This window comes from Pleuronectes platessa, chromosome 9, assembly GCF_947347685.1.
Source record: "Pleuronectes platessa chromosome 9, fPlePla1.1, whole genome shotgun sequence".
Taxonomy (NCBI): Eukaryota; Metazoa; Chordata; class Actinopteri; order Pleuronectiformes; family Pleuronectidae; genus Pleuronectes; species Pleuronectes platessa.
Window position 1 is genome coordinate 22580497 of NC_070634.1, and position 27000 is coordinate 22607496.

At 43.1% G+C, this 27000-nt stretch overlaps 1 protein-coding gene across 1 annotated transcript in view; it reads right to left on the reverse strand.

The window, feature by feature from the left end:
- raver2 (ribonucleoprotein, PTB-binding 2) overlaps positions 1-27000 on the reverse strand; it is a 70449-nt gene that overhangs the window by 31257 nt on the left and 12192 nt on the right. The window contains exons 2-4 of the mRNA XM_053431391.1: positions 24027-24093; positions 5293-5600; positions 4283-4447 (exon numbers count right to left, since the gene is read on the reverse strand). Of these exons, the coding sequence (XP_053287366.1) occupies positions 4283-4447; positions 5293-5600; positions 24027-24093 (540 nt within the window). The remainder of the gene's footprint in view (positions 1-4282; positions 4448-5292; positions 5601-24026; positions 24094-27000) is intronic.

The following is a 27000-nucleotide window of genomic DNA, read 5'->3' on the forward strand; positions in this document are numbered from 1 at the left end:
CATCTTTGTCAAACATCTAAAGATTGTATTTGAGAAGTATTTAATGAACTGCGCAACAATTACACAAGAAGTTCTTTGATGAATTCTTAGAAACAATGTGATGAATCTGCAGCAGCGTCTCTACTGCGCCTGCTTGTTTGGATTGAACTGTTTGTTATGTGGTGAAGCTGGTTGCTTTTATTCTTTCGGGAAAACTGTAAAAGTCCACACAACCCCGAAGATGCACCGCCGCTGCTACACAAAGAGCTGCTCACCTGTTTATTCACAGGTCAGGACGCACAACCTGAACTGAAGAGTCTGTTGTCGTTGCTGTTGTCGTCATGAACAGAGTCCGAGCTTCTCCTTGAAGCTAAATAACACGTACAGTGCAGTATATTAAAGGTCCAGTGTGTAAGAATCAGGTGAGAGGGATCTGTTGGCAGAATTGAATATAAAATAATCCTAGTGTGTTTCATCTTGATTGTACAAATTGTTGTTTCCTTTGTATTTAAACACTTTATATCTACATTAGGTGTGGGTCCACTTCATGGAAGCCGCAATGTTTTTTTTCAGTAGCTTAAACTGGACGAACTAAACCTTTTGAGTTTTTATGACAACTGAAGGCTGGTTCCCTTTCATGTTTGTAAGGGGAGGGTGAGGTGGGGGGGTACTCAGCTGCAACACACAACTTCACCACTAGATGTCACTAAATTCTACACACTTGAACCTTTAAGTGAAAGCTTCAGAAACAGCTTAGTTTCAGTTAATAATTCCAAATGTGCACTGTACCTCTTTATATAACATTATCAGATATATTGTTTATTCACCAGCACAATACAAATAGAGTTGTCTTCACGATGCCGTCAAACAAGCAGAAGAAATGAGAAGACAGAGTGTGAAGGGAGTCGTCCACTGTGTGTGTGCTGTTCATCAAAGTGCTGACATAGGACAGAACCTTAGAGAGGAAAGTCTCAGTCTGCCAATTCCCTGTGTGGCCTGCAAAGTATGGAAGGTTTTCTTTTCATTAGCCTCTCTCCATCCGTTCTCCATTTCTTTAACATCGATCCCTCCTTCCGTCTCTCCCCAACCTCTTTCATTCCATCTACATTATATCCTCCATTATTACAGACATAAATCTGTCCTCCCTTAATTTGAGGGTAGATGTGCGTTTTTTAACTTGTTCGGAGTCGTCATGTTCACATTTACAATCTTCTCCCTGTGATTGACAATCGACGCCTCTTCACCTTTTTCCCCTCAGCTCTCCATCTCTCCATCTCTCCCCGGCGCTGACAGCCTTCCTCTCTCCATCCTCTCTCTCTAATAGGTCTGGCATTCTCCGCTCCTTCCTCCCCGTCTCACCATCCCTCCGCCCTGACTCCATCCTGCTGTTCTCCGCTCTAATATGGTTGACATTCTTCACCCTCTCCTCCCTCCAATCTCTGCGGAGTGACTCAGGCTAAAGTGCTGCATGGAGGAGGCAGGGGAATTACAGCGCTCAGGGCCGAGGCCACAGGTTAAGTGCACTCCGAACAGAGGGAAAGTGACAAGAGGGCTGAGGTTTACCTCCGTGCACCGCGGCTTTATGTAAGAGAGACAGAGGCCGGACGACTGTCAGACGAGCGGAGACAAGTTATCTCGAAACAAACGATGACGCAACCTTCTCTCTTTGTATTTTTTCCATGAGCAGTGCACGTCCGGCGTATCTGTATCTGACACTGGCCTCTGATTGGCTCCTGGGATTTAAAAGGTGAAAGAAAATGAAGGGAGACAAGCGACGGAGATGATGTAAGAAAAGAGTTGAGGCCACCAGACGCCCAATTATATTTAGGTTTTATTATTATTCCAATCCTCTGCGAGTGTGACTGCGTGTAGACATGTGCACGTTATTATTAAATATGGAACATTATTAAATATAGATAGTATATGAATGTAATGTACAATGGCGTTTAAGCTCTGTTAAACAGTTAAATGGTAAATGGACAGTATTTATACAGTCAGGGATCAAACCACTGACTTTCTGATTCGTGGACGATCCGCTCTAACTCCTGAGTCCGTCAGGAGCTTTATTTGATTCAACTTCATCTTGTCCATACTAGAGCTGAGAGCACCAATGTCAAAATATTACACCATAACCTTATAATTTTCTTATACTTATACTTCTTATACTACTTAAGAAAGTGATGATGATGATATTGGAGAACATCTTTCCAGAAATCTCTGTGTGTGGCTCACGTATCTGCAGAACACTTCATTGAATCGACTTTGGACTTTGCAGCAGCAGCTAAGACTCATAAACGTAAGAGACGTCAATCACAACAACGGTGACGACAATTTGCGTTCTGATTTGACTTTCACCGAACTTTGACTAAACGGAGCAGCGGAGGTGCAGCTTCAGGTTTCTGTGGACCGAGTCCTGCAGCTGGTCTCCACTCGCCGTGGCTGAATTACTGCAGATCACTTTTACAGTGGCAGAAAGAAAACAGCAGCCGGCGTCAGCACCGGCCAAACAAACAGGCAGGTTCAGAACAACTCTGCATAAATAAATACATAGTTCTCAGTCCGTGCTCTGTGGAACACAAATTATTTTTATTTATATTTTATTCCTTGAAGAATCAGCCAACACACACACAAACACACCTATTTCTATTTTTCTGTGATGAGCAAATAACAATTTATAGATGTAGCTCTACTTATACTATACGATATAAATACTCGGGGATTTGGTCAAACCAACCATAAATGAATGGGACATGATGAATTTATAAACGTGATAAATTCAGATACCTTTGGTCTAAATCTCTTACCGCTGCTGGATGGATCACCAGGAGATTTAGCACCTGTCATGTTATGAGCCTGGAGACCACGAGGATCCCCTGACTATTACTCAAGCACCCACAGCCTGAGGCAGCAGTCACGGTTGGAAGTGCTCTGGTGCACTGTCCCACACAGTTAGTAAATAATACAGTGACTCTTTTATTTTTCCATATATCCCGTCCATCTATCTTTTTTTTCCCCCACTGGTGATTCCAAGGTTTTATAAGCTTTGTGCTTCACTTGAGGTTCAGTGATACAAATACACGTTCTGAGGCGCTCGCTGTACCGTACAGAAGAGAGAAAACACCAACCCATAGGTCAAAGCCTGCTGGCTCTGCAACAGCGAAGCAACGTGAGCTAAACACCCACCAAGCATCATGGGACCGGGATGATGTGGGCGTATTGATTTCTACGAGGGAGTGGGGCGGAGAGGTGGAGCTAAAAGTGGAAATGGAAGAGATGACGCACCCACACTGAGTAATGTCTAAATGGGCATGTGAGGGTGGAGACGATGGGTTTTACGGAGCAGGCTGGTTCCAAACACAGCTGAGCGGGTGGAGGAAGAGGCCGAGCAAAATGGAGGGAGAGAGATGAAGGGTGGGGCGGGGGTCACAGCCAAGTGATGGTGCCAGGTCGGCCAATAGGGACGGTGACCCCTGAATTTTATATCAGCACCTCTCCCCTGGTGGCGTTCAGTGGGCAGGGCGAGGAGGTGAGAGTCTGATCCGATGGAGCACAGATCATTTAAAGGAGTTTGTGTGACAGTATCAATGAGTCATATTTGCTTTAAAGCTTCTATTAAATTCAGACCTGAACATATACGGATGATATAGTGTGTATGGTTTATTTAAAACCACAGATAAGAACCTGTGTCTACAGCAGAGTAATTTGTCCAGGGAGTGAAGGTTTATTCTATCCATTCCCATTGCACACAAAAGCCACAAAAAGCTCTTGAATCACATCCTCTTTCCTTTCTCTGCATCTTCTGCAAGTGTTAGACACTTTTTTTTCTTGAGATATTTCTTTTTATTCCTTTTACACACCCCAACATGTCCACTCGCTCGCTGTGAAGTTGAATTTGTGAATACACCAAATAATAAATGTGTTCCTGCTGTATTCTCACACAGGCTCACTCCGACTTTGGCAGGAGAAGTTTCTGAAAATGTCCTCAAGAACTGACTCAGACGTTCTCACATACAGCCCATGTTGAAAAGTTCAAGAAAATGTCCAGACAAGATGAAAACTGAGAACATGAAAAGGGAAAGACGAGTTTGGGAACATTTATCTCAAAGCTCGGTGTCGCAGCACAGACGTGTTCAATGAGCCACGACCTTGTGGAAACATGCATTCAGCAGATGGGATCCCGCTTGTAAGACATGTGAAAACTAAAGGCCTTGTCACAATCGTGTTAGGCGATTATTACTCTAAAGAGAGAGAGAGAGGGAGAGAGAGAGAGAGGGGGGGGGGAGAGAGAGAAGTAGAAGCTGACCTGGCAGAAGACGGGTTTGTAGGTTTCAGAGAACAGCTGGGTCAGTTCCTCGGAGTCGCAGAGGTCCAGCGGCAGTCGGTCCACACACAGACACCTGGAGTGCAGGTTCTCCTCCTGGCTCAGCTGGTTGACGTCCATCCACTGCACCATCAGAGAGCGGTCGCCCTGCACAGAGTCGTGTGATAAATAATCAGATACTAACCGTCCTCAACTGACCTCACACTCTTACACTACATCACCAGTTCACTCTAAATTTTCCATTTTGATAGCTTTTCATGAGATTTGATATTAATTTTCTTAATTCTACTAATTATCTCTTGTCCCATGAATTGTCAGTTTCATCAGCCATGATGCTGATTACAAGAATTTAAAAAAAGTAAAAAACTTAATGTGTAGCCAAATCATCAAATGTGCCATTCCTCATTCTGCACACGCGTCTTTAAATAAATACGGGGCAGCAGTTTAGTTTAAATATCGATATTTGGGAGGATTCTATTTTCAGATATACCAATCAATCAAATTTAATTTGTAGAGCCCATATTCACAAATCACAATTTGTCTCATATGGCTTTAACAAGGTGTGACATCCTCTGCCCTTAACCCTCTATATATAGGCCTATACATCTAAAAACCTATATATCAAAATTAAAATTGGTATGATTCCTAAGAACGCTTTATCAAACGCCATTTGTATTAATTCACTATAACTTATGGATCTTGATCATATTTAGGGGACAATTGTTTAAGGGTGTGTGCAATTCGGTGCAAATCCCAATAAAAATTCAGATTTTGTGAATTTAAATGTGGTTTTGTCGGGGGGACGGTCATGGTGGAGGTGTTTACTCGACTGAGTGCCATCCTGGTTTCTACATTGATAATTTTGGATAATACGTTTTCATTGGGTCTTGGAGGCTCTGCAAACTAAAATGTCCTTAATAATAATCAGAAAGGAAACAAAGGTTCTCCTCAAGATACTTAGAGATCATTAGAACGGCTGCTGGTTAACGCACCATTGGTCGGCCCAGCAGCTCAGATCGGGCCCGTGAAGCCGAGTCCTTCTTCATGTATTCCACGAACCCATATCCCTTGGAGTGGCCCGTCAGCTCGCTGTACACCAGGAAGGAGCGCTCGATGTTTCCGTAGGCGCGCACCAGCTCCTCCAGCTGCTGGGCGGTGAAGGTGTGCGGCAGGTTGGTGAGGCACAGCAGGGAGTCGGTGGGCTGCAGGGTGACGTTGATCAGGCGCCCCCGGACAGTGCTGTGATGGAGGGAGCGGATGGCATCCTGAGCCTGGTCCCCGTTCAGCAAAGTCACAAAGGCTGGAGGAGGGGCAATATGGAGACAGCGACGAGGGGAGGGGGGGGGAAACACAGACGGAGACAAGAGATGGACGGACATAAATGGACGTGGGGACGACTCAAACAAACAGACATTTAAAGCAGACATTCAAAAAGGGGGCAGGAAGCGGTGGGTGGGAAAATGCCGGATGAAAGAGACACACAGTCAAAGAACAAGCACGACACAAGTGACATGAAAAGCAAAGAAAATAAATGACAAGCCGCGTGTGGTGAAGTGACAACACAACGAGGCGTAAAGAGAAGACGACAAGCAAAGTCACAGACAGACGGACAGTCATAAAGACGGAGACAGACAGATACACAGAGAGAAATACAACACATTAGCTAGAGAGCCAAAAGGGAGCCACTATGTAGGGGGAATCCACTGTGACACACACACAAATACACACCTTGTCCTCATGTAAAGCAACAACCTGACTGAAATATGTCAAGAAAACAACACAACACTGCAGGTGGCAGGAAGCAAATCTAGGGTTTTTCTAATTTACTTAAAGGGGCCAATTATAATCTCCTGATTCAGTTATATTTTAGTCATTCGTATTGTTAGTATTGTTTGTAAGTGACTAGGTAGATTTTTTAAAGACCACTGACACACAGTCTATATAAATGTTGTATGACCAAGCTATACATTGTACATGTCCACTCCAGTAATGTATGAATAGGCTGCTACTGAGAAAACTACTGAACCCATGGTGCAAAGTGGAGTGTGGCATTCGCTGTAATCACTCAACATAAAAGCTGCTCATCAAGTCAGAATTACATGTAACAGTGTGTTTGATTTAAAAACCTTGTTCCACCCACATCGGTTTGATAACACACATGAGCTGCAGTGTTTTCAGAGGATATTTATAGACATGGTCAGAGACGAGGAGGCAGAGGCAGCCCTCGAGGGTTTAAACTCTCTAATATCGTGATGGCCGTTTTAAGTATCCCATTTTTGTGTCTGGAAAATGGTGCCGCGTGTTGAAGTGACAGTGAAAGCCGGCAAACTGGTGCATGGAGGAGAAGTCGAGTATCAATCATAGCTCTTGTTTTCCATTATGGGCGGTGAGAAAAGGTAGAGAAGCCAAATCCAGCAGCCGATGTAGCAGTGTGCAGAAATCCAAAGTTTAGTTCAACTACTGAGAAAACTCTTTAAAAACCAGTTTGTATTTAAATATAAAGTTTAAAGAGTTATGTTGATATTAAAAAGTCAAAGATAGTGATTAACAACCTGGATCATATGATACACAGAATATACAAGGAATATAAAATAATATTGATGTATTTATTCATGCTGAAGAGGAAAATAAAAAATCTAACCTGCTTCCGAAAGACATGATGTGCATTTATAATGTTTTTGTGAACTGAACATAGATGTGCTGTTTGGGGAGTGACCTCTACTGTGGCGCTTCAGACCCCCTGGGTATCTGGAGCCATTATACGCCTTCGTGAGTGTGAAAAATCAGACAGGTATGCAAATGTGATTCCTTCTATACACAAAGTGGGCGGCATCCAGCAATTTTTTTTTGCTATTTCAGACTGAGCTCTAAACAACAGGTCATTTTACAGCCCACACGCCTCAATTAGCATAATCTGTATATGTGAGTATTGCTGTGTGTCGACGTGAACATGTTCTGTGGTCAGATGTGGAGAGAAAAAATAAAATGATGGGGGATATGATTCATACCAGCTTCTGCTCCAGGCCGTAAATCACCATAAACATCATAAACTAAAGGAACGCCATGTGAGGCCGGGTTCCATGTTTGACACATAGCGTTCATCAAACAGAATCAGAAAGCTAAAGTCTTTTGGTACCAGACCTTCAAATAACTGAGTTATTCAGATGGAATCTGTGGCAGCTGGTGTCTCTACCACTCCGAGCAACCGAGCCAGAAATCATCATGATGAGCTATCTTACAAAAAATATGGTGCCTGCCAAACCAATGCAAACTGAGTGATGAGTTTTCACTTCACTGCCCAAAAGTGAAGCCAAATTACTTTGATCACCCCCCTGGTGGCCGTCTGCAGTATAGGTCATAAACCCCCATCTCCTCCATGTTGCTGTTGGGAGCACACAAAGTTTAATGTTTGGTTAAAGATGTTTTCTGTCCTTCGTGGGATAAAACCTCACGATCGGCTGTTGAGACTGATTCATTATTTGACAGGCTCGTGTATCGGCAGGACCTCGACAATGCAGCACAAATCATCTGGCTCCAAATTACATCAAAAGTGCGAGATTAGCAATCTGAACAAGGGGTACCTGAGCTTAATGTTGTTCTTCATCATTATGGTTTATGTCCAAAACAGAAAGATTTCTTAATTTGCAAAAACACAATGATCTCAATGATAAATCAAGTTCGTTGATGCAAATTTTTACCCAAATCTTTCAGCAATGATTGCAACTATGGACAATCTGCTCACAATGTGGAACCATACGTACATCATTATAATATTCAGGTGCAACTGCAAAGAGGAGATTAAGAGGTGACCTAAAATCTGCAGGACACTCACAGTGACCGATCTTTTATCCCACAGCAGAGCCACAATATTAACATACCTGACATGCAAACTCCTCACAATAAAGACAGACACAATTGTCCACAGTCTTTCTTTTTTTTTTAAAACAACACACACCACAGTATGAACTGTTTCTCTGTTTGTACAGTCACACAAGACATGTATGTGCAGCTCAGGCTGGAACAACATCAGTGAAAAACAAAACAAAAAGGGTTGAAAAGTGCAACAACTGGGACATCTGCTCCACCGCAGCCTTGTTCCTCTGCAGTGAGAACATGACTGCAGGCAGATCTAATGCAAGGTCAGGATCCAGCTCAAACACAGAGGAACCATCCCCACCTCTTTGTATCTCCATCTCCATCAGCCTCCAGCACTTCTCTATCTCTATTGATCTCTCTCTCTCTCTCGATTGTCTCTCTGTGCCTCCTCTTCCCACCTTACTCCGCTCTGACTACTTCTCTCCCAGTTTCTACATCTCCATTCGAATGCCGCCTCCACCCAAATCTATTACACACACACACTCACACACACACACACGCAGGTAATTGATATCTTACAGTAAGCTGGAAGCCTAATCCAGTTTTAACCCGCTAAGTATGCTACCGAACATAGACATTAGGAGGGAATGGACGGAATATGGTTTGGGTTTAATGCTAAAGCTCTCTCTCTCGCTCTCTCTCTCTCTTTCTATTACCTCTAATGATACAATGCAGACCGACAAGCGGGGGCTGATGTCAAATCCTGCTCAGTACTTTCTCCGGCAGTGAAAGGCAGAACTCGAAGACTCTTCAATAGCTTAAAAAATAATCTCATAATTCACAGCCTGGTAATCAGTGCGTGGGCTACACCGAGTGAACTATGTCAAAAAAAAAAAAATAATGAAAAGGAGAAAACATAGAGGGTGGGAGGGGGCGGGGGGGTGGTACACAAAAGTCCTGACGTTTTAATTATGGCCCTTCGCTTTCTGAAGGTGTCGATTATTCCCCGTGTTTCCTTTGAGGCGAGTGTAGAGGCGCAGGAAAAGAAAGAAAATCCCCTCGGAGGCTGCAATTCTGCTGCCAGGGTCCCTGTTGAAGGAGTTAATTAAAAACAGGGGAGTTCCAAAACGACGCAGCAGAGCCGGGGAACTCGAGTCGTCGTTTCATCTCAGCCCCCGAGGCCGAGAGGAGAGTCTCAGGTGGAGGGGCCACCAGGGGGAGAAATGCTACAGAATCTGAGTTCAGACCCAGTCGTCTGTCAGCTTTTGTGAAATGATAGCTATCTGTTTATAAACATATTCCTATATTCATATCATATTTCCCTGTAAAACAAAAAAGACCGGTAGGAAAAGGTACCATATAGCATCAAGTTAAAGTAAAAACCTTTGGCTATAAAGAGGCTTAAAATAAAAATATTTATATTTATTTAGATCCAACATGCAGCAATACGATGTGCAGTTTATGTTTTTTTGGTAGTTTAACATTCAAGACAGTTTCCCATTATAATAATATAAGGATTATAACTTTTATCTCCACAAATAACCCTGCCTTTAGCAATCCCTTACTTGTCCTGCAGTACTACTATGGAACTATTGAGACTGTATACAGATGGACAACGTGGTCAAAAGTGAGGCCAAAGTGTCTTCACCACCCCCTAGTGGCTGGCTGCAGTATAAGTCATAAACGATGCATCCTCCGTGTTAGTGGATGGGATATGGAGCAAACTAAACACCCAAAGCACGAGTTTCCTTTTATTTTACATTTTTCGGTCACAAATGACGTCACTGGTAGGAGACGGCTGTAGAGATGCTTAGTCCATTTATATTTTATATATATTGACATTTGGTTTCACAAAGCACTTCTCCACAAGAGGATTTGTAAAACTCTCTGTGACTTTCCATCTAGCGCCATCATCAGGTCAACATGTTCGCAGATCTCTTTGGTTTAGAACCAAATATCGACGACGTGACATGCTAATGGGTTAATGACACGTTTGTGTTAATCTAACGCGGCAGATGGTCCTTCACACAGAACCATCTGCGAAAGCTACATTCAGAAAACTTGGAAAGTGGGCTGGAGCTTTGTAAAAAAAACACTTGGCTGGTGATTGGAGGAACCATCTGTCTGTCACGGGCGCCGACGGCAGTTGGAAGACGAGCGGAAGCATCTTTTTCCATCGAGAAAAAATTCCCTTCAGTATCATTCAGACAGTAACAGAGCGTAGATCTTTTGAACAATAAAAGTCCAATAAACAAATAGATACCTTCACCTTTATGTTAAAAAAATCTATATACATTCTTAACCTCGATCCATTTGATCCAAAGGCAGAGGTTAAATTAGAGATTTCCCCCGGAACAAGCCTGGAAGTTCTCTTTTCTTTTTCTCTCTGCGATACCTTCACACTTTACGGGGCCAGCGTGTTATAATTTAAAACGTTTCAAGGATCCTCATCTCTGCTAAAGATGAGAAGATGTTTTGAGTGATGATGTCAAAGATTTCCATTTGCTTCACAGATGAAAGGGCAGATGAGACGGAAAAGTGGAGCCGAGGACGGTGTTTAGAAATTACATCATCATTGCCATTTTCAGCCTGAACTGAGGTTGTATTATCTGTATGTGTGTGTGTGTGTGTGTGTGTGTGTGTGTGTGTGTGTCTGTGTGTATGTGTGCGTGTGTGTGTGTGTAAGGCAGCAGTGACAGGCCAGGAGGGATGAGTTCTCTCTGATCTGTTGCTCTTTCTGTATTTATCAACCTCTCTCACACACACACAGACACAGACACACACACACACACACACACACACACACACACACACACACACACACAGACACACAGACACACACCAATGAGATCACTCCTCTGAATCATCACAGCTGCACATGGTATAAATCCTCAGCTCAGATCCCAGACTCGACCTGAAAGATTGTCCGAGAGGGAAACCATCACCAGGTACAGAGTGGAGAAATGTTCACAGACACATTTGACAAGCTACCGGAAATCTTCAAGGACCTGTGGTGAGACACAATCAGCAATATATAACACACACACACACAAACACACACACACTAATCAGGTGTGACAAATCCTTGATTGTGCCTCTTGGTTGTGTCGCACCGATAAACCATCACTCTCCTTTGCATGTGTGGATTTATTCCTCTCTGCTCCAGCAGCCGCACCAGTAAACACTTCAGAGGAGCTGCATCCTCCTCCCTCATCCTCCTCCCTCATCCTCCTCCCTCATCCTCCTCCCTCATCCTCCGCTCTCTCCCAAGCGCTCCTCTCATCCTCGGAGCCCTTTGTCTCCTCGCACACCGGCCCTCCTACACTCTCCTCTCCATCATCACCTCCTCTTGATTCCGCTCCTCGTCTCTCGGGCTCCCACTGTTTCCATCCATCAGCCCCTCCCCCCCATTCTCAAGAGCTCTCAAGAGGACTTCAGTGTCCTGTCATAGATTATAATGATTGTAAAATACATTTAAGTGTTATTTTCTTGAATTGCCTAACTGCAGCATTTATTGTGGCAAATGGTGAAGTACATCTTGAATTCTGCGATTCCTATGGTGTCAATTTATTTCAGTCTTGAGTTTTTGTAAGTTGAAAATGCTCTTAAGTCCAGTTGTCATTTAATTTCCATTGTTTTACTGAAGAAACTACTGATCAAACCTAAACCTAGAACACGCCATTAGTGTTAAATGGTAATCTTTATTTTCAATTACAAAACATAGTTTAAAACTTGCTTGATCCTCTCCTGGGTTTGTAAAGATGACCAGAGTGTAACCTCAGAATTAGAGTTCTACACAACACATGTGGAGATGCTGCAATCACTCATGTCTTCACGTCGGAGGTTATGAGGCACAAAGTCAATAAGATTATGTTAAAAATGAGCAGTTTTACAGGTGAAAATATTAATATTTAGGAGAAGAAGACAACGCATGGACACAGAATCCTTATTTTTTGTACATTCAAGTGGTTATGGAGAGGAGTATGAGGTTGTGTGGTGGGTGTTTGACGGACAGATGGACAGAAAGATGGAGGAATGGATAGATGGATGAGATGGATGAGAGGCAGCGTTGAGTGGATCTAACACTCGGCTTCTCTTCAACAGGCCGCCCACTCAAACCCGCCCACGGCTACATTGTTCAAACAGCCACTCCGTTCCTCTTCCAAACATTTCACGATAAAAAAAAAACTGATGCATCGATTAACACAACCCCAACTGTCATTGTGCGCTTGCATATTTTTTGTTGTTTACACGTGGACAACTTGCATTTCTACCACTGGTCTCTCTGATTTACATTTAAATCAATTTAAAAAAAAAAAAGCTAAATCCATGAAGCTGATCCAACAGATTAGAATTTAATGAAAAGCTGCAGATATTTCTGGACAGTATATCAGCAACTGTATCATTAATTCATCAGATATAGTGATTCATCCAGAAATTCACTCCATCCCTCTCCTGTTTCTTTTTTTCTTTCTTGTCTCCCTTCAAACATACAAGCTGTAATTTCCATCTTCTGTCCATCATCTCATTCACACGTCCTTCTCCTCGTCGTCTCCCTCCTCTTCTCCGTCCTTCTCTGTCTCCCTGTGCTTATTCTGCTGTCACTTCTCTCTCTGTAACAGCTGAAGACAACATCCATTCAACTACCATTCTGTTCTGATTATCAATCAATTAACATGTATTTAAAAACGTATCACCACAAGCTGATGGAGAGAATCCATTTAGTTGATTAACCGTTTACTTTTTGTGCAGACAAGTTAAATCGCAGAAAGCTGAACATCCTCCTGTTGCTGCTTGAATGAGAGGATTAAAAAACAAATTATTATTCATATTCCCAAAAGGTACTCGAGAATATCTTTGGCACAATTTGACACAAGACTACACAAGGTCAGTTTGGACCCTCCTTGTATCTTTTCCTGATTTAATAATCATGATTAATCAATGTGATGTAATCTTCAGCCTGAAACCATGAACACACACCTGTGAAGATGGTTCTCTCGACAATTACACCTGGAACACGATGAACAGCAGTGAAACCAGTGGATTATGATCAGAAATGACATGAGCTTCAAAGAGGCAACGATTTAAGAAAGAATAAAAGAGGTCTCTCGTGACAAACTGATGAAGGTTTGATACTTGAATTAACACACACGCGCACACGCACGCACACACACACACACACACACACGTACCTACAAAAGAAAATGTAACAAACAGTGATATGAATATTCAAAACATATCCTGACAGTACCTCGGGGAGGCACACAAGATGTACTTCCTCTTTTGATGAACGCTACCTTCAGACCAGCTCTGTGTGTGTGTGTCTGTATGTGGGTGTGTGTGTCTGTGTGTCTCTGTGTTTACAAATTGTGCACTTTCCATGTGCACTGGTGTGAGCCGCAGATAAGACAGTGTGCCTTCAGTGTGTGGATCACGTTCAACATGTCGTTTTCTACATCCTCAGTCGGTCAAGTCGTGGCTGCTGATCTCTCTCATGGCAACAACTTTCATAGAATCACTTCCTCTTTAGCCAATCATCATCAAATTAAAAGCACACATTTAGTTGTGTTGCTGCAGTCCACCACACAAACAATAGAAGTGTGAGGAGGACTCACTAATGACAATGAATAATTCCAGAAGTAGCTTCGGAGATATATACACAGGACAAGAGAGCAGCCCATTCCAAACAGGCAGGTTCACAACAGCCCCTGCTCTCAGCAGGAAGGACGAGGAAGCCTCTGGACTTTCCGGGGCCCATTATCCACAGTCGCCTTGTAATGGGCAAGGGCAGCGAGGACCAGTGATGTGGGTGAGAACCAGCAGAGAAACCAGATCCATGACAATCATCATCATCATCTTTTAATTTTTAATAACAAGCTGAGACATGTGCATGGAGGGGTAGGGGGGGGGGGGTAGCTATTGCTTCATTAGCTACCCATAGTGCACTTGGCCCAATCAAAATCGGCAGAATTTGAAAATAGAGGATACGCACAAACATGAAACACGATGTGACATATTCACAGCGAGAGTTAAAAGGTAAAATAACAGGCCTTTGTGTGTGTGTTTGTATGTGTGTGTGTGTGCGTGTGTGTGTGTGTGTGTGTGTGTGTGTGTATGTGTATGTGTGTATGTGAACAAAGATAACAGCCACATCATATTTGCGTGGCCTGTGCTGATTTGCATTTGGGGATTCACAAGGAGACAGGTGGACAGATGATGACGGAGAGAAGAGGAAGAGGAAGAGGGGAGGAAGTGATAGAAGAAAGAAAGGAAGAAAGAAAGAAAGACGAGAGCGCAATGACAAGCTTCTGTCCAGGGAACCAATTAGATTGACTCGGCTTCTGTCACTCAAGAGGGAGGAAGATGGAGGCAAACAAAAAGTGAGATAAAGAAAAAAGTGTTGAGTATCCTCATCACTGTTGTGCTGTGTTGTGTTGTGTTGTGTTGTGAGTACACCACACACACACACACACACACACACAAACACACAATTAGACATACACAATAACACAAAGCTTTTACTGAGTAGCTAAACTCTCAACTCCACTTACTAATGACATTATTTGAGTAATTGCTCTTAAAGTGCAGTTAAGCAGAAGCACAGTCATATGAATGGAGTCCGTCCACTTCACATCATGTCGCAGCTTCTTCCGCTTTGTGATTTATGGACACAAGAGATAATCGTGCCGGACGGTGTGATGTGATGTTTGAATTGAGGTTTTATTCTTTTCAATGACTGAGACTCTGATTCGGCCTGAATCTGATTTAAATCCTGCAGCCACATTCCTGTCATAGAATTAAGAAACAATAAACATAAACTGGATGCAAGATAAAACCCCTGTATCTTAGCACATTTATACACAAGTTTAAAAACTATTAAGCATAATACTGCCACCCCTTATCCTCCATGGAAGATGAATGTAACTCAGGAACTACAAACAATAGCAGACACCTGTGCTGCAGCCAAGTTTAAGCATATTAATAGAAAGTATATATACTTGGAAATCATTTTTGTGCACATCCTACAATTTCTTATATCGCTATTCTTCTTTTTAGAGTATGCATGTCCTGTATCGAATGCATACACATCAACGTCACAACGCAAACCCTCGGCCAAGAATACTTGAATATAAACATGGGTCTAAGGAATTAATCAATAAGTAAACAACTGTTGGGCTTCATTTAATGGTTTTAAAGTTTTCAGACGTTTGCAGAAACCTCAGGCTGTGAACCACAGACATTTCTCTGACTCTCATCCTCCGTCTTTTTCTACGTTCAAACCAGATGCACCCTTCCAGTCATCACAAATCAACTGGTCCTGCTAATCAACTTTCCATTCAGCTGCATAATTATCAAAAACACAAACCAAAAACAACCCAAAGACATATATGAATCTTTCTGAGTGCTGGAAACAATTAAGAGAGCAGCTTATTGATGTAAACGCCAAACAGAAGAAAGAAAATTGGAGTAAAAAAGGGAGAAAGAACAGCGTAGTGAGTGTTTCCATTGTTTGTTTATGTCGATACAAATGCCAACGGGTGATGTGACTACAGGTCAAGTCACTGAGACTATAAATGTCCCTCGGTTTGTGTATTTTTTCTCCCTCGTCCGAGCCGTCACACACAGAGGGACGGTTCAATGAACTTTTCGCCCGGCATACGTTGTCTTCATTACTGGACGGTGCACAAAGGCCCCCATTGAAAAGCAGGGATTCCCAGGATAACCCTCGCCATTGTGTCCCCAGATCCCTGGTTCCGCAGCGCTGCCGAATTAGTCCACATACCCTGGAGTGGTGGCACGTCATGTGGAAGCGGCGAGCGTTGTTTGGTCGAGTGAATGGTGAGTGGACGGACGGACTGAGGCCTGCAGATTCCTGACGGGCTGGCAGACAGCCTCACATGCCTGTCTGCGGGTGCATATGTAAATGTGTGCATCTGTCAGGCGGCCTGTCTGCCACTGTGAGTGTCTGGCAGGGGGGTTTCAAATCAGAACTGTGAATTCAGTCCCAGCAGCAGAGACCTGACACCGAACTTTTCTTTATATATTCAGTATTTAGAAAAAGTTAACTCTGCCCAAAAGTCAACTTTCTTTCCATCAGCCATGATACTGTGAAGCTCCACAAAAACCACTCAGAAGGTTCTTTACATGACTGACCGAGGAGATGGATGATATTAGAATCTCAAAATAAGAGATAAATAGTTTAAACAGTGGAATAGGAACTTGCAAACTAATTTTGTGAGGGCTTCTTTGGATTTAAATCGAATGCATCGAAGGAGACACATTCTGCTCACTTTCAAGTTTAATCATTTTAATTTGGGTTATTGCTTGAAAAGTTTTAAATGCTCTAACATTCCGAAAACACATGACTTCCACAGTCTGTCTCTTTGAGGCGACCCCTCCCGATGAAGCCCATTCTGCTCTGATTGGTCAACTTGACCACTCTGTTGTGATTGGTCAAGAGCTTGTCAGAAACGTCAGCCTCCAATCTTACCTGACTGGGCTTTGTTAGGGGGTGTGTCAGACTAAATGCTAAACCTGCATTATGCAAATGAGGGGCAGGAGCTTCAGGAGCCTCAGGAGCTTCAGGAGTTTCAGGAGCCTCAGGAGCTTCAGGTGCTTCAGGAGCCTCAGGAGCCTCAGGAGCTTCACGAGCTTCAGGAGCTTCAGGAGCCTCAGGAGCTTCAGGGGCTTCAGGAGCCTCAGGAGCTGCAGGAGCTTCGGGAGCTTCAGGAGCCTCAGGAGCTTCAGGAGCTTCGGGAGCTTCGGGAGCCTCGGGAGCTTCGGGAGCTTCGGGAGATTCGGGAGCTTCGGGAGCTTCGGGAGCTTCGGGAGCTTCGGGAGCTTCGGGAGATTCGGGAGCTTCGGGAGCTTCAGGAGCTTCAGGAGCTTCAGGAGCTTCAGGAGCCTCAGGAGCTTCAGGAGCCTCAGGAGCTTCAGGAGCCTCAGGAGCTTCAGGAGATTCAGGAGCCTCAGGAGCTTCAGGAGCTTCAGGAGATTCAGGAGCAGTGTTTTTTGTGAGAGGAGCTCACTTTGGGCTTTTTAACTTAGCAGAATTTTTAAAGACAAAAAACTATATTATCCACTTGAGGATAGAAAAGCGATAAAGTTTGTCGATTCATCGACAATCACACTCCATTTTTCAAAACTGTGTACAAGTGAACTGAAACATTCTGGTTGTGAAGTCCTTAAAAAAAGAGCTGAAATCTAAATCTGAAAAAAGATCAAATGCAGGCAACTGCTCATCTGCTCTCATAATGACATTTTATCTAGAGCTGGCATTTTTGCCAGATACTAATGTGAGCGCGGAGACTGATAATGATGGAAGATTTAACTTTTTGAATGCAAGCCATGGGACAGCTAACAAGCTGCTGGTAAGGTGCCTACATTCGCTAAAGGTGAGGAAAGGACGCAAGGAAGGAAAGCAGTGAGAGAGGGAGGGAGAGAGAGAGAGGCTGGTGGCAGCAAGAAGAGATCAGAGAGGGTTGAGAGGATTAAATACCTTTTGGGGGAATAACTTAGCAACACAAACAGAGGGCAGGTAGGACAAGGGAGGCAGAGGAGTTTCTTTACTTGTGTAGTCAGGGTTGGTGTTTAAGGAAAAATCATCATTAGCAGAGGAGCTGAAGCAACAGCCCGAAGCAAAGCCTCACACACACACACACACAGCGGGACACGCTTCAACACACACATTAGAACCGATATGTGCACTGCAGGACATACTGACAGACAGACACATAAACACTCCCATCTGCATGACCTAATAAGTCCATCGGCGGAGGCTGGGCTCGGCGAACCGATATGGTCATGAGGCGCAGACGTATGCCAGAGCTGTGCCGAGCAGAACGTTTCAATTAGGGCAGAGGACGAGCCAGAAGGAGGAACCACTAACCAGAGAAACACACCTCGGAGAGCGATAAGACAGACAGAGGACAACAGTTTATCATTGTAATCTCTTCTGCTTCACCCAGTTAACTCAATTAGAGCAAACGCAGGGAAAAACTGGCTCTATAAAGAAACAGAGGGGTCAAACTGTTCTTCCAGAAAGAATTCAACTAATGTAATTAACACTTGTTTCCTATAAAGCCAGTGACTCACACCTCAAGTTAAAGGACTATAGCGCTGAAGTCATTTAATGGCACTTGAGCTGCTTCGAGAGACAAGTAAACTCCACCTCATCATCGTTTGATTTAATTGCAGTTACAGCATATATATATGTAATAATTCCAGAAATCTCTGTCCTCTGTTTGAATGTAGACGTAGAATATCTCGACAGTGTTCATCTTATCACCTTCGCACTTCCTTTGTCATTATAATTATAGAACTAGTATATTGCACTCGGAGAACACGTACATCTGCCAGGCCCAACACCCTGTCCGGCCATGTGAAAGAAAGTGAAAACCTGAATCTGCCTGTTTATTTGGATCCACTTAAAATGTTTATGCGTTCTTCCATCGGCCATCGTTCATCCGTCCCTCCACAAAGTTTTATGGAAATGGGCTTTCTGTTATTTTTGGAATAATCCTGCTAATAAACAAACCAACAAACAAATGTCAGCCACCACCAAGGCCAAACATTCCTCTTAAATTCAATCAAGCTGAACTAAATTGCAGAAATTTATAAATACCAGACCCATATATAATATGCCAGATTCTTTCCACCAACATCGATGAAATTTTGTCTTGGTAAAGGAAAATGTCCTGGATTTGCCCCCAGATCCGCACCAAAGATGTAAGGGGTCCTATCCTGACCCATTTCATATCCTTTGATCAAGTTTAATCCGTCCAGTAGTTATTGTGTAATCCTGCTAAATAACATACACATGGATGACGGCAAAAGCTCCTCAGCGAAGTTAATTAAAGCCAGATTCATCTTGAATATGGGGGGGGGGTCACCAGACAAAATGCAGCAGGGTCACTTGAACACATACATGAAGTGAAAATGAAACACGTGTGAAAATGAAACACGTCCCATGCCTCTCCATGTTATAACGGATTCTCTTCGCCGAAAGAACATTAACTCACATCTGTGAGAACTAATACAAGTCTGTCGCTCTCCCATGTGACTCGCTGAGCACTGGATAAAAACTGTGCATGCCACGCTCGACTGTGCTCGAGTGTCTGCATATGTGATGCACTCAACTCAGGGAATATGTCTGCATTTCACACCAATTATTAAAAAGAAAAATCTCTGCGCAAAAACACAAAACCCTGCAGCCATTTCTCTTTCCCCTGGAGGAGAGATGTCATTCGGGATCTATACCTCCTCGTCAGCAGAGTCTGACCTGTGTGGGTTTACTTAAACTCCAGAGGTGATGTTCGGAGATAACACTGAAGAGCGACTGTGGACTGTGGATGACCGGGTGAACACAATGTCTATACAGCAGCGTCTGTGTGTTGGAGGTCTGAATGCAGCTCAAAGCCTACATGTACATGTGGGGCCACATCGTCTCTGCTTTAAATTTCCCAGATGAGACATATTATATATAAGCAAAAGTTTCTGCTCACATATTCTCGGAGCAAAATGTTTTCTCGATTAATCACACATTGTCTATTTCTATAAAAGGGTAGACTATGATTTTAAAAGTGGATTTTACATAAATTACTTTTAAAAAACACCCTATGTTGGACCACCATCGTGAGAAAATCATTAAAACTGAGTTCACAAAGGGAACTTCCATTTCCTTCATATGATTAATTTCTCATAGTGCATTTATTACAAAGCCCCCGGGCAGATAGCAACAGCCGAGAGATGTATAAAACCAATTTCACATTTTAAGCTAATTTGACTGAAATCTGCTGTGTTATGCATCACAATGACAAAATGTGCAACAGACTCAATACTTTCTCCATCAACAAAATAATCTGTTAAATCCTGATGTGTGGGGGGGGGGGCAATTCGTCAAGTGCACCCAGACTGAATCAGATGAACGATGATCAGCCCTGCACAATGATTTGTTACCAAATATTTCCACATCATAAAAAATTTAAAACATTATTTCTTCCCACGATTCAACCTTGCGGGGAAATACGTGTGAACTCGCTGACCTGAATGTTGCCTCTTTTTGTTAAAGCTGAAAGAACGACTTCAAATCCAGTTACATTCTCAACGATGAATGAACAGATCTCTCTTTAGGCTGAAGCTGATTCCAGCTAACTCTCTGCTGAGAGCTCGGCAGCAAAGTAAAGTGAGATTGATGAAGCTCAATTCAGTCCTTCACCATCTCTCCTGCCTCCGCCTGCTGATACGGTGACTCGCCTGCACCTCCAGGTTAGTGTCTGATCTAGTCCTGCATCTTGTCATACTTGTGAACATATAGACTTATTGATTAGTGGTTCATATGAAAAGAAAATACTCTAAAGGACTGTGTACAAAGATGGACAACGTCTTAAGTTAAGGTAAGATATCTCGGAAAAGAGATTGTGGTGTTTAGGTCCCACCAATGCACCATTGACCAATCATGAGTCAGGTCCTAGTGTCAATCATGTTTTTATAGAATCAGATAACTAAGTAAAACTGAGCATACATGAACACTTGAAAATACTGTTCAGTGTGATAAGAACTACATTAAATGACAGAAACAATCAATCCATCCATTGTCTTCCAGTTATCCAGGCTTGGGTCTTGAAGGTTACCAGCATAGTAGGGTATCTCAGACGTACCTATCCCTGACACGCTTCCCTGCTCTTCCTGAGGGATAACAAGGGTCCGCAGATGATGTGATCTAACCTTATTCCCTCCAGCAAGTTCTGGGTTAAACCCTGGGTCTCTTCCAGGTTGGGCGTGTCCAGTAAACCTTCAACAGAAAGCACTTAGGAGGCATCCTGATTAGCAACAAGAACCATCTCCCCTGTTCCTTTCCGACGTGAGTGAGCTGTGTCTCTACTCAGGGTTCTCCCCGGATGTCCTCACCCCTCACCATATGGCCTGAGGTCGGATGGATCCCTTGGACTCTCGTTATCCCAGTCTCGTTCTTTCTGTCACTACCTAGAGCTCATGACCAAAAGCAAGGGTCAGAATTAGATCCACTGGTAAATCAAAAGCTTTGCCTTTGACCCCCACGTCCATCTCATTCTACATCTGTCCCTCACTCGTTAACAAAACAATGGGGTGTGTCCCATCTTGCAACATGGAGGAGGGGGTGTTTAGGAACCATACTCCAGCCAGCTACAAGGGGGGCGATCAAGATGGTTTGGCTTTACTCTCAGGGAGCTTTCATGCCGTGCATCTATCTGTATAGTCTATGGATGAAACATTTTAAACTGCTGTTAAGCATCTCTTTATCTTCAACTTCACACTAAAGCTCACATTTCTCACCCTCTAGTGTCAGGTTGTGGGAGATAACAGTGATAAACAGTGTTAACAGCAGAGACTTTGTTCAAGTGAAAAATAAAAGCTGATGAAAGACGTGTGATTAACATAAGCGTCTCTTCGACAGCGAGTCAAGAGCTCAGAGCCCACAACAAACTCTAAATGCAGGGAGACGCTGCCTCAGTAAAGCACAACCTGATTTAATGAGTGATTTAGAAGTGCAGCTCTGAAAAACCTCAGCAGCGAGCACCTCACTTTGAAGAAGCAGGGAGGACTTTGACACATGAAAGTGACATAATGATGTGAAACTTGCGCCTGTGAATGGCTCTATTAATTCAGCACCTGTACAAATTATAGAGCGGGACAATATGATCTTATGACTTCACTTTAGTTTCAGCCCCAATCCCTTTTTTTTACTGTTTAACCAGATTTGAATGGATTTTTTAGAACTGAAACTTGATATTAAATAATTTCTGAAGACTGGAAATTGTCCAATTCCAATGCATTGAATCTGTATAATACAAATATGACAAACATATACACACATTCATTCAGTTGATCTCTATAAACAATGTTGGCATCTTCTCCGTTTGAGTAAAAGCCAAGGTAACACTAGTTGAAAGTCTGAGCCAGAGTCAAATCTGAGCTTTTCCACCAATTTCAAGCTTCCATTTAAAAACAGCTCCACGTGTGACACATTTAAACGGCCTTGGGTCTCTTGAAAGGTGCTGGTCTAACTTCAAGTTACAATTATTATGACTCCAGTGCTGCATTTCAAACTTTTAAACTGTTGCATGGTCACAGACACAGAAAATCTTCAAGCTGGAAGAGACAGAGGGAGAGAGAGGACGGCCAGTGTGACTCAGGCTGTAAACACTCGGTCGCGGTGAGATGATCCGGCTGCTATGTAAACTGATCCAATAGAAGGAGATTCCAGCTGACTGTCGGGTCACACACACACTTACCACACGTAAACACCCAACACTACTCTCTCCCTGTTAAAACACACAGAGGACGCAGCTGTACATCTGTTAGGACGCATGTATGTACACATCAGCACAAACACCCTAAATATAAAACGACAGGAGCCGAGGGTAAATGAAGGTGACAAGCCAGAGGGGTTACCGGATACAGGAAAATATTCAATCATTTGGCACGCACACACACAAACACACACACACACACACACACACGTGCAAAGCTACAGAAGCTTGAACACATTCGTCCACACGTCTAACTAGAGCAGTCAGGAATCTCCCAGCACCCATGCAACACTAAAAGAGCCGCCAGCTTCATCAGAGCCAATAATAATGAGCAAATCCAGGTGTAAATATGGTTTAATGGTTCTCAGATTAACCGTCATCAGTGTCCGAGGTCATTTGATATTTTCTGCAATTTAGAGCCGAGGTAAAATGAGACGCGACACAAAAACACTATTGTTTCTACTTCTCTCCAATAGTTAGGTTAAGGCTCACTCATGCTCAGCGTAACAAACGTATACGGAAACTAAAGCCTTCTGTCCGTTAACTCTGCGTTTCATCATCCATATTTGTGCACGTCCTCTGAATATATAAATATATATATAGAGAGAGAGAGAAACGGCAAGACAGAAGAAGTAGAGTGGTGCTTTTGTGGATAGAATATTAAAGTTTGTCTTAAAAAGCCTCTGATGTCCGTGACCCAGGATTCTCCTCCCACGCCGCTCACCCCTGTACAACAGAGCTACACACCCACGCTACCACCGCCGCCTAATTAGTGGAGCGCGGCGGCGGCCGGTCCGACGAGGGCCCGTGTTTCACCAGGCTCCCCCCTGCTCTTAAAACAGCATTAACCTTTTGGACGGGCGGGCGCTTTGATTTCTCAGCTGTTTACAGCTCCCGTCCACTTTCTAAAGGAGTTACGTTTCAGGTGCTTGGCCGACTGCACGGACTAAATATAGGCACCACGGGGGATTTCCCTGGAAAGGGACACACTCTAGGGCAAGGGTGTGTGTGTGTGTGTGTGTGTGTGTGTGTGTGTGTGTGCTTGTACAATTAAAGTTATAATTACTTTTATCAAAATGTGCCCAAAACATAGCTAAAAGTTTAAGGTACATAGTGGTGATTATTTAAATTATATTGAGTGCCCCCCCCCCCCCCCACCCCCCTCCTGCCTGGACTCTACATAATTAACCCAGTTTGTTCATCTAGTAGTGTTCCAGTCATACTTCCTGCTACCCACAGTGTAAATATCGCTACGGCACTAATTCAACATAAAATATAAATATGTGACGACAGTTACAATGTGGCGGTTAACAATTTCATTTTCAGGTTAATTTGAGAAAAACCTGGATTGGTGTGTATGTGTGTGTGTGCGCTTGTACATCCATCTTTGTGAGGACCAAGTGCAAATGGCATTGTGTCAGATCTTCACTTCTTCAAAGTCTCGTTTAAGAGTGAAGACCTGGTTCTGCAGTTGAGGGTAGAATTAGGTTTAGGTTGGGATAAAGGTTTGAGACAACTCATCGAGTTTAAGGTCTTGGGAATGTACCATGTCAATGAATAAGGGGTCCTCACAACGATAGGACTACACATATACATGTCTGGTTGAGTGTAGGTTGTACCTGTGCCCTTGTTGCGGTCCACGAAGCAGTACTTCAGCTCGTACTCCTTCAGAATTTCATGGACCTCCTGTAGAGAAGCAGAATGAGAGAGAAAGACAAAACATCAGTCAAAAGAGAATAACTGAGAGTTCAAACACTTGAATGTAAAAATGTTCATTCAAAATATAAAAGTCTCTTAACTTAAAGGCTGTAACCAACAATTGTCATTCATTAATTAAAAAAAATTCAACTGAGGACTTGATTAAATTATCATCTCTAAATATTCAAGAATACTTGACAAAAAGCCCTCGAAAGTTAGCACGCTGATTTCATAATTACTTCAGAAATGTTTTGCTCAAAAATATACTATCTGTCCCCAAAAACCCTTATTGGTCAAGCTCTAACAATTTCCTACCGAATGCCTCTTGTCTGAGAGCCATAAACTGAATTGTGGCGTTCCTCAGGGTTCAATTTGAGGCCCTACACTTTTTAACCTTTACATGCTGCCACTCAGTTATCATATGATAAAAAGTAATCCATTACCCAAATCTTCAGAGTTAAAATGCATCTGTTGACCACAAAGGAATATGAAATCAAATTTAATCGATTAACACAAATCTTAAGTAACTGTCAACAGCTGAGTCAAATGAACTTTTCACATTATTAGTCAGGAGAGTTAATAACTGTATATAACTGTTTCCAGTATCAAACTATTAAAGTATTCATGTGGCGAGTATTCAAATAATCCCCATGACAACCTGAACATAGATAAATGTTCACCAAAAAATATTCAATAATAAGAAAAACCTTTGCTCCTCAACCAACAGTTTTACATAAATAACAGAATCCGACTATGAAGAGAATCTAACAAAGTAAATATAAACTGTAGAGTGGAAAAAACACACAAACCCAATGCAAGTACTGTAAATGTACTGAAGGGTTCCTTATAACATTGTAGGGGGATAGCAGCATGTCCCCCCCCCCTCCCACACCCACCCACACTTTACATTGATGAAGCCTTATGAGCATTTTGACAGGAAACTTCCCCGATCATGGTCATTTGTCTCTCAAGTGTTTATCCATTTTAAAGATGAAAAGATGTCTGTCTCCTGTCAAGTTTATAAAGATGGTATCCCAACACATAGAACTCCAATCCACACACACACACACACACACACACACACACACACACACACACACACACACACACACACACACACACACACACACACACACACACACACACACACACACACACACACACACACACACACACACACACACACTGCTGCATGGCAGAGTTATAAATCTCTTTGTATTTATAGGCAGAGCAGAGTCCACCCTGCTGTGTTTGTCTCTTCAGTGACAGCTCCTGATGCACAGAGACAGGAGAGGGAGCAAACACAGAGCTGTGATAGCAGAGTAAGAGATGCTCACACTCTGTCACTGTGAATTATGAACTCCACCGCTCGCTGCTACACCTCTCTGTTAGCCCCGGTGCCTTCCTGCTGGATTCCACTGTTACACAGACACAGAGTCTCCGTGACACACAAGTCGATGACTGTTCAGAGCCCGGCATCAAGGCTGTTTCCTTTTCTAGATGTAACCCCCCTGTGATACGAGGATCCTCGTAGGATCCGGTGACTGTCAAAGCCGGAGAACACAAACGCTCCTGATCGAACAGGAACACAGAGGAGGTGGAGGGAATGAAGAATGAGCAACTAAACAGAAAGAAATCAACACCCACAGCAAGGACACAACCCGTGAGGCTCAGGCTAAACGCTGTGCATCAAGCTTTTACTGCTAAGTGCCACGAGAGACACGCTGTAACGGCCGGTAGATGACGCACATCCGACAAACCTGCTCTATCCACAGTGATGTTCTCCTGACTCTACACACTGGAGCAAACAGATCAAATCGTATGTGGCTCGTGTGAGTTGTTAAGTTAAACCAAGTTTTCTTGTATTACGACTTTACGCTTGGGTAGAAACAAAAGACCAGATGGAAAAGTCTCATAATTTTTCACAAGGAAAAAAAATACATTAATTTGAGCTCATATCAAATTTCCTTAAATCTGAATTAATTTGTGAGTGTGAATATTACACAAAGTTAATCAAATTGATTACAGAAATCTCTGTCTGTCTGTATGTGGCTCAGACATCTCAAGAACTCTTAATCTTTTAAGAACTTTTTACCTCCACCAAGGAGTTTCATCGCCATTTTTCTAGCAGGATTTGGCCAAATTATGGGAAATGGAACAACCCATAGACTTTATGATTGGATGGTGGGAGATAGACACTCCAGACCCCCCCCTTCAAATTTTTCATAAAGATTTGTATCGCCATATCTTTGGGCAAAGCAACTTATATATTGCGGTGGTTGTTGGGAAACTTCTCACTTCAGCTGCCTCAGGGTATCTGTGCAGTTAACTGTGCTGTGTCATCCTCTGTTGCACCTGACAGCGCACCGCCTCCTTTAGGGCGATAGTATTATCTCCTCTCTCACTTCTCTCTGAGAGACGGTCACACCCTGCAGACCACCTCCCAGTCACGGACCACCTCTCTTCAGAAAGACGTTTATCTAGTGTCCTCGCCTCATCTTAAACCAGTAAATCCATGTTTCTGTCACAACACAGTGCTGTTCTCATTACACATCGTTGACTGTTCATGTTTTCTAATCGTTTCATTGACTCGACGAGAAATTATTTAAGATTTTTGCAGATGCTTGACGGCAGCGACTTACGCTCTGCAGAGTGAAATTATTGTTCTTTGTGAATGAAACCTGGATCTGCAGATTCATGTGGCAGTGTGAGGGACACAATTTACACGAGTGATCAAATCTCACAAACGAGCACCTCCACATTATTCATCCGGCTCAAACTGGTGATTTATGACTGTGGAGAACTCAGAGGGGCAACACAGAGAAGATTATTAGATTAAGAATATGATACTGTTTCTGATTTCTTAGTGTATTCCATCTCCTCCCACCCTGCCTG